Source organism: Pistacia vera, unplaced genomic scaffold (assembly GCF_008641045.1).
Source record: "Pistacia vera cultivar Batoury unplaced genomic scaffold, PisVer_v2 Contig43, whole genome shotgun sequence".
NCBI classification, from domain to species: domain Eukaryota; kingdom Viridiplantae; phylum Streptophyta; class Magnoliopsida; order Sapindales; family Anacardiaceae; genus Pistacia; species Pistacia vera.
Genome location: NW_022196257.1, coordinates 642,259 through 651,340, shown reverse-complemented (window position 1 = coordinate 651,340; position 9,082 = coordinate 642,259). Strand labels below are relative to the sequence as shown.

General features: G+C 36.7%; 1 protein-coding gene across 1 annotated transcript; it reads right to left on the bottom strand.

The window, feature by feature from the left end:
* Positions 1 to 636: 636 nt before the first annotated feature.
* Positions 637 to 8,361, bottom strand: LOC116143361 (ubiquitin carboxyl-terminal hydrolase MINDY-3). Its single transcript, XM_031428807.1, has 7 exons — positions 7,712 to 8,361; positions 6,862 to 6,940; positions 5,471 to 5,622; positions 3,314 to 3,437; positions 3,008 to 3,193; positions 2,022 to 2,093; positions 637 to 1,920 (listed from the first exon to the last, which is right to left on the bottom strand). The coding sequence occupies exons 1-7, from the start codon at positions 8,140 to 8,142 to the stop codon at positions 1,096 to 1,098; spliced, it is 1,869 nt and encodes a 622-aa protein (XP_031284667.1). The 5' UTR covers positions 8,143 to 8,361; the 3' UTR covers positions 637 to 1,095.
* Between the last annotated feature and the right edge of the window lie 721 nt (positions 8,362 to 9,082).

Sequence of the window (9,082 nt, the reverse complement as noted above, 5' to 3'; positions counted from 1 at the left end):
GCCTTTTCCGGCCAGATCTACAGCCAAATGTGGTCGTCGACGGCCGGAAAAGGCCAAAGAAGTCCATCTTTAGCCGTCAGCGACGGCCAAAGATATGGCCGTCATTTTCAGTCAACGATGGCCAAGATGACCGTCAACGACTGCCATTTCTGGCATTTTCTGGCCAGATTCACTGTGGATCTGGCCGAAAAAGGTCAGATCAGTGAACTACCGACCAGTGGTCGTCGTGGTGTAGGCCGTTGTATAGATTCCGGCCACCACCGATGGTGGTTTCCGGAATCTGGCAAGTATAGATTAATGGGGGTGTTTTTGTTAATATTTAAACTTTTTTTTTGAGGGTATTTAATGAAATTAATGAACTTAAGAGGTCTAAATGTAATTAAAAAAATATAATAATATTTCTGAAATAATGTGTCAAACAATATTTGAAAAATAGGATTGAAAATATGGATAGAAATATTGAACCAAACGTACCCAATATTTGCTAAGAAAGCCTCGTGTAATTTAGAAAAGATAAACACCGAGGCAGTGGAGGCCGATTTCATGCCTGTGCCGACCTCATTCAAACACCCAAGTAAATTTTCAATGGCAAAGAATTGCAACAGAGAACGGATGCAATGTTTACAATATCCAGAGTTCAGGACCTCAAAAACTTCCTTAAAAAACAGAAACGGCTAAAGGGGGAAAAGTGCCTTACTGTTACAGCAATTTCAAAGAGGAAGACATGTTCTTAAGTTTATATTATTGACATTTCCCAACCGATTAACTTCACTTCCCTCACCGACAACAAAGGTAAGTAGTATGAATGAATTTTACACTAGCTATGACAGAAATCTTTTTTTTTTTTTTCTTTTTAGTATTTGACAAATCAAAATCGAATTAGAATGTGAAAGCTACAGCAATACACAGAGATATTGGTTCATGGCATACTTGACACCAGAAATGCCAGGGAAACAAACTCTTCTCATGCACCCGAAGGAGTGAATACGAACTAAAGAGGCACGCACGCCAACAGCTGCTTCATTTGTGGCTGCTTTTGTATTGGACTGTGTTTCAAGAGCATATGAAGGGATCCCAAGGAGGAATAACAACCATTCAGACTATACTAGGAGGATCGCCAACCCAATTGCAGATGGCACGCGGCCAGCGAGTTCTAATGCAGTCCACCAAAGGTGCATGTTGCGGAGGCTCGGGTTTAGCCACTTCAGTTTCTTTTCCACTTGATTCATTCCCACCAGATCCAGAGGGCACAACCACATCTGCCAGGAACTCCTCGGGAGTCCACCTTGGGGGAACTGAAACCCTCAATTTTGTGAGCCTAGGCCTTTGCACAGGAGTCTCACCTCCAGAGCTCAGTTGGCTGCCATTCAAATCTGATTTTGCAATTCCATTAAAATGATAAAGATCAAAAACCTTCTTGCCCATCAATCCAGTTGAATCCTTAAGGCCTCCCAAGTTCTTGTCTAAATCCAAAATAACCTGCCAGAACTCGCTCCACACAATGAAACCTGTGCTGCAAAGGTTATCAAATTTCTCACGTGGAAGTTTGACATTTGCCTCGCTGAGGACTTGATGGAAACCTTCCACACTAATAAAACCACCACCTCCACTCTGATCTTGTGCGTCAAAAGCTTTACGAATCTGTGATTCTCTTTCTTCCAGTTCATTCTCGTCTTGGACACTGGTATCAAGTGCAAATAGAACTGTATAATGAGACTCACTCCCAACAACCCATATTGGCCATTTTGGGCATTTCAGATTCTGGCCAACCTTACAGAAATTGAGGGATTCCAGCAGAGTAAGGAACCCAACTTCTACTCTCGTGGATATGCCTTTCAAAAACATGCCACCACCCAAATCCATCCTCCCATCAAATACGTTAGGAACAGCCTGACCACAGAGCAGTAGGTTCACAATTTCCTGTTCCATGACATAAATTTGGTTATTGATAAAGAAAAGAATACAATAGGGCTAATAACAGAAGCACTAGAAGAATTGACGCTTTATTGATTGTGTGATACCTGAGAAGCATGCCCAAATGGTGCAGTGACAAGAGGTAGGCTAGGGTCATCCCTGTCAGCTTGAACAGCATCCTACACAATAATTTTTTTTGAATGCTTTAGTAAACTCATATCCCCGTCACAAAACTTAGAGTAACCAAGCTTTGACTACTTTATCATGTCATATAGATTGAACTTAGAACATGAACACCTTTTGCCATACTTAGGCAAACCTCTCCCTACAGCCAAAACCTCAACTTTCCAACCCCACAAAACTTAAGATACAATTTGCCAAAACCATCTGTCACTCTCTCTCTCTAACAGATATCAAAATGTTGATTACAATCAACAAAAATAGCTCGCCTCTGCAGCAATCACTCAGCTAACTGTCTAGCCATGAGGATCAATGCTATCATTGGACATCAGTCTTGAATTTTAAGCAACACTATTTTTCAAATGCATGCACCCAATACCTTACATAAATGCATTCGAATACAAATTGATAAATAAGCATGAGTTTTTGTGGCTCTAACGCTTCGAAATTTCTACAGCCAAAAAAATCTGCCAATAAAATGTCTCAAAAATCTAATGCCCAAGAAGTCCAAATATTTGACATGAAGAATGAAGTCTATGTTCACATCTCCATTACTTCTCCCCCATATTGCCAGCTGTACTTACAGATTTATCTCAAAATTAACATCAATAAACTCATACTTTGCAGTTGGTGATTCAACTGCATGAAGACAGAAAGCTTCGCCTCCCCTCTTGCCTTTTGAGAATAAATCATTCTCATTATCATTTAGGAAAAATATCCAACAATTAATCACTTGGATACCTATGAAAAATTAAGAGTTTCATAATTGTCTACTCATGCATAGAAAATTTCATTCCAGCAAATGATCCCCCATTAACAATTAACCACCTTTAAGGTGAGGTCACTTGTGGCTAACAGGACATCATTAAAAATATTTAAAAAAAAAAAATGAGCTTTCAAGCTACAAGCATACCAGTCCTCTAGAGAGTAATGCAGAAATAAGGAATAGCATTGCCCCCATACGACTTTGGAAAGCAGGAATCATTGCTTCAAGCCTCTGAAGCACGCTTGCTTGCGATGTGTATGCATCCACTCTCAATACTTTCTGCAGATCAGAACCCGATTCAATTAAGAGACCTTCTAGTGCCTTTGTAATGACCTGTAAGATAAAACATAGAATCAATCAGCACAAATAAACACACAAAGTACCGCAAAAGCACACTGATATCAGCAAATTCTGCCATAAAGCACATTGATATCAGCCCAAGTTCAAACTGACCTCATCCTTCTGACTGTCTTCAGACCCCTCAATGTCATGTCCTAGCGTAGTCAAAGTTGCAATCACAGCCCTTTTATTATTTCCGCATAAAAACAATATCTCACTCATACTTTTTACCAGGGCTCTGAAAATTAAAAAAAAGAAAAAGTTTAGGAAATACAGCTCATTCCAGGATTGAATTGAAGAATGGCAGATATGGTTGTTAAAATAAAATAAGTAACCGCAATTAAAATCTCCTAAACAAACCAGATTGCTTTTAACTAATTTGTTAAAAATGGAAGTACATAATAATGGATATTTGTACAAGTTCACAGGGTAAACAACCATCAAGTTTGATTGAGATAATAGCAAACTTTCAAACTAGTACTCCACCATTGATATACCTTAAGTGCAGGCACATAAGGTATCACAATTCAAGTTTAACCTGAACCGTTTAAGATACCAGTGTCATTCATTTAAATGGAAAATCCACTACAAGAGTCCTAGTTACCCTATCAATATTAAATAACATAAAATGCAAGAAATATCTAACAAGATATTATAATATGCAAGTTATATGAGCATTTTATTTAAGTGAATTTTAAAGTAACGAAGATCACAGAAATTAAGAACATTTAGCACAGCCTAGACAAATTTATCATAATTCATATCACCAATATATCATGATAATAATAGATCAACAAGTGATAACTGATAAACAAGTGAACCACAATAACTGGGGGGGTCAAAAAACAGTGAGAAGCTGCAATTAATATGGACAACCTTTTTATTCTTAAGGGGTTGTTTGGTTGGGGGTTATCCCCCATTACTGAGGTAATGTCATCTTATATTACTTAGATTACCACGTTTGGTTGTTAAGTAATATAAAATTCCAATAATCTTCTAAAACTAATAGTAATTACTATTGGTTATATAGATGGTAATCTAATTCCCTCTATTTTCTTAGATATTTTAAGATTACTTGGTAATATTAATTTTGTTACAATTTTATCCCTTATTAATAAAATTGTTGGACAAAGATGCCCTTATTCTGAAATTAATTTACATGAACCTGCCTTTACAATTTTACCCCTAATTAATTAAGTTTTTGGACAGTAATGCCCTTATATTTCAAACAAATTGCAAGCCACCAAGGACCACCGTGCCCGCCAGCCAACCATCGCCGACAATCACCGAAATGGTGCACGACCGGCCGGATTTGATAGGCCATGCGTCGATCTGGCTATTTCCGACCAAATCGATGTTCGTAGATTTGGCAGAAAACAATCCATAGCCGTTAACGGCCAAATCCGTGGTGCACAACAGCCACAGATCTGGTCGTTAATGGCCATTGATCTGGCCGAAAACGGCCAAAATAGATCTAGCCGTTTTCAGCCAAATCAATGGCCGTTAACGACCAAATCTGTGGCCGTTGTGCACCACGGATTTGGCCGTTAACGGATATGGATTGTTTTCGGCCAAATCTACAGCCATCGATTTGGTCAGAAATAGCCAAATTGACGCATGGCCTATCAAATCCGACCGGTCGTGGGCCAAATCCACGGCCATATTGGCTCACAGCCTGCCAGATTCAGCCGGTCGTGTGTCGCTCCAACGACTACCGATGGCGGCTGGCAATGGCTTGGGGTGGATGAATGTGATTTTGTTATAAATTAAACTTTTCTATGGTTGGGGTGCTTTAGCAAAATTTCAAATATAGGAGATTAAAAGAAATGATTAAAAAAATAATACTAAAAATAATATTATATTAATATTTTAAAATGAGGGCAATTTAGTAATTTATATAACATACCCACCAATTTATCCTCTCAACCAAACATATCAATATAACATACCCATTAATTTATTCCAACCTAACCAAACACATTTTCCTAAACATTCCATGTAATCTTCAAGGTAATTTATCTTTCCATTAATATAACATTCCCAGTAATACAATATTTCCTGAACCAAACACACCCTAAGAGGAAACTATATTACCATCACTCTCTCGAAGTAGAAATACAAAGCACAAATGCAGTTTCTAGCTTACTTTATTAAGGGTCTATGGCTTTTCCCTTGAAAAACTAGAGTAATGGAACTTAAAATGTTAAATTTAACTATTAAATATCTTTACACAATCTAATGACGTAAAAGTCCTCATGAAAAGATAATCACCTCAATTTAGCATGTTCAGAAAGAGAAGCAAAATCACTCGTTGCGATGTATCGATTTTTTGAGAAACTCTTGGGACCCAAATTTTGCCGTGCGTTGGGTGCAACTTTACCTAATTCATCTGTGAAGAAAAGAAGGTATTTAAGAACAAATGCCTGCAAAACCAGAGAAAAGATATTGTCAACAATATCATTACGGAGATTATGACATGCTTCAAGAAATAAACATAAAAACATCAACCAAAAATAAAATGCATAAAAGAAGACATATCACAATACTGCAATATAATAACACATAAAGCCATTTTCAAAGCATAATGAATCTGCCAGGTATTACACGAATAATAGCAAGTTTACCATGATCTAGAAAATTCCCGTGAATTAATTCTATGTCAAGTTCAATACCAATAAGAGAATTCAGCTATAATGTATAATGTGCATGTGTTAATGGAGAAAACAAGAATAAGATGACCATCTTTTTCCATTGTAGAGGATTTCATAGACTTGTATTATTTATTAGAAAGCATGAAATGGATCACTTTTCATAGCAAAGGACTTATAAATTATCGTTAACAATACAAATAGTAATACCAGAGACACAAAGAAAATAATATGAAAATGCATACAAAGTGAACAAATAAGAAACTAGCCTGGGAAAAAAACCATTCTAAAGATTTGGCTACATATTTTAAACAGATTCAATTCCTCCAAAAAGAAAAAGGGTAGACTGAAAGTCTACTCTAAGCTACTTTACAGAGTGGAAATTTGCTGTCATTGTCAATCAACATGTCCATTGAAGGTTGAGGTTTATAATTCTTTCAAGAACTAGATTATGAGCAACCAAAGGGTTATGAAAGTAATATTTCCATGCCATAGAAGATCTTACAAAAAGAAAACACGACCAGATGCAGTTTATCATTCTCATTCAGAAGAATTTGTCCACATTTAGCAGAATTGGAATTTAAAAATAGGCAACACTACTAACACTAACTGACCATCAAATAAGGACCAGGCTTTAAAAATTTAAACACATCAATGATGCCAGATAAATTTGAACTGTGTATACTTAATAACTTGCAAGCGTATTCTTGGTCTCAAATGATACACTCAAAAAAACAAGGGTTTGAGGATGTTTTGAAGTGAACTTTCAAAAGATCTACAACAAAATTCTAGCAAACAAAAACACTAACATCATTCATTCTCATGAAATGGTAAAATTAGAAATTTTTGTTTTGAATTAGAGAAATAGCAGGTTTGAAAAGTGAAATGGTGAGTTAATACTAATTTGCATGTTATATTACACAATAGTTTAAAGCATTTGGAATTTGACAAAGCACAATTAATAAAAGTCATGCATCTATGCTACAATAAACTCATCAGAAATCTGGGAATTACTTGTATGGTTGCTAAGACGCCACAGGGCCCGCCTTCATGCTGCACTAGGCCCATAGATGTTTCTGGATCAGAGCTAAACCTATAGAAATGTTTTACATGATATCAGCCAATAAGTGCATGCAAACAAAATCTACCGTAAAATTATATCATTGAATTAATTAAAAGCAACTTGAACCTATATAAACAAAATGAAATTAGAAAAAATTCAAAAAAATAAGATACATAAACACAAGCAACCATTAAAACAGTCTACAAACATAAAGAAATGATAAGTTTTCGAGAGTATGTAATAAAAATTTATTACATGTATTGTTCTATTCTCTTAATTTTATTATTTGTAAGTAATTTATGAATCACTGAAAAAGAGTTAATGTATGATCAAACACACTTCTTGTTTCATCAAACTAACAATTGTACCGGTCAATCAATCAGACACAACCCAAACTTTATCCCATTATTTTTTTTTTAAAATAAAAAATTATATTATTCCAAATTTCTCATCCAAAAAAAGTATCAACTGATGTAACATTACCGTATACCAAGTATTTCATCCTACCATCCGCAAGATGGTGCCATATCGATTGACCATCTCTTAGAAAAGAAATTTGGAATACAGTTCGGGAAGAGAAAAGAAAATTGCAAATTCTGCATATAATCAACTTAGTTTCATATAAGAAACCAAAATTGCAGTCCATTTACTATTGATATAACCACAAAACAGAACTAAGCATTACCATCATCTCAACCCCAACACAACCAAACTCTCATTCAGCTAAGTTGCAGTTCACGTGACAAATATATCCACTAAGATTAACTTCTATAATCTCATTTAGCTACAAAACGACATTACCTGATGCCCTGATTGCTCCACTGAGCAAGAATGTCTTTTGAGACTCCACTGCCAAACAACATCGAAAACAACTGATTCGCTTCTTCCTTCCCCAAATTCCCTTCCTTTGACACCAAAACCTTCTCTTTCGAATCCCAAGCTTTCTCTTTCGTCTCCACAACCTTCTCTTTCAAAGCCAATTCGCTGCTGTTCACAATCTTAGGCGACGAAACCGATGCATTGGAAGCCACAAACACAGTTTTCGCCTCCTTCATCCGCTTCTCCGCCGCGGCAGCCATCAGCTCGCGCTGCGTCCTACGGCAATCCTCCGGCGAAGTCACCGGAGCTCCGACAGCCGCGTCCCTCGGCTTACTCCGCTTCGGTTCTGGCGGCGTGTGTTGCATGCTCATACGCAGAGCCATTTTCAGATCCTCCTCCTCTTGATCCGCCATAGATCACCAAAAAATCAACGAATTTAGGGTTTCGATTTTGGGGCTTTTTTGAATATCCCCTTCACTGAATAAACAAACCAATCGAATCGATTCAATTATACGATTTGAATTAAAAATTAAAGGATTCGGTTCAAAAAAGAAAAAAAAAATCAGTTAAACATTGAAAATTTGGAAGGAAAAATCCAAATTCGATTTAACGAAGAAGATCAAAAGAAATGTAATTACAATCCAGAACAGGGTCGAAAACGGAAGGTAAAACAAATTTTAGTTGCTGGCACGCTTGGAAGAGTGAACAAACGACGTCGTAACGAAGGTAACCCGCGAATCTTTTTACGTGTTCTAGTACCGAGATGACAACTGTGTCCCTGTGTCTGTTTTCAACAGTGGAGTGAGTAGGTGATTTGAAGAAACAGAAAGGGGTATAATGGTAATTTCGATAAATCCTTTCCTTTAATGGAGAGGAAAACGTTTGGTTTTGCGGTGTCAGAGAATCTATGCTTAGAGTAAATAATGGGGGGCCTGAGAGGAAGGTAGGAAGTGATCTGGTGCGTCAAGTACATGATAACGATGGGTTTCTGACCGTGCGATCTTGACTGATTGACGAGCAGCAAGGACAGTGAGGGAGAATCTTGATGGGAAATTGTGGGGTATGGGCGTGTAATAACCAATAAATGAGAGGTTGACTTGTAAATAGAAAAAAGAGTTAAAATCAATTTAGCTTAAGTATGATTTTCCTGATACCGTATCCGTATCAATATCCAAAATCCAAAGTTGGTATTAAATGGGAAAAAGAATAATGAAGAGTATGAAATTAAGTAAAAGTCTAGTGTAGTTACTCTGATAATCTATATAATCTCTGAAATTATTTTACAAATTTTATTTTCAAAATTTTAGAGCCCCTTTAGTTCACTATTATTACCCTATTATATTCCACTATCAT

Bases quoted from the DNA above. Each gene is read 5' to 3' on its own strand.
- LOC116143361 (XM_031428807.1), bottom strand. From the start codon at position 8,142: ATGGCGGATCAAGAGGAGGAGGATCTGAAAATGGCTCTGCGTATGAGC. The intron at 3,438-5,470 runs GTGATTATCTTT...TTTAATTTTCAG, and splicing joins TCTGAACATGCTAAATTGAG to AGCCCTGGTAAAAAGTATGA. The intron at 1,921-2,021 runs GTATCACACAAT...GTCATGGAACAG, and splicing joins CATTTGGGCATGCTTCTCAG to GAAATTGTGAACCTACTGCT.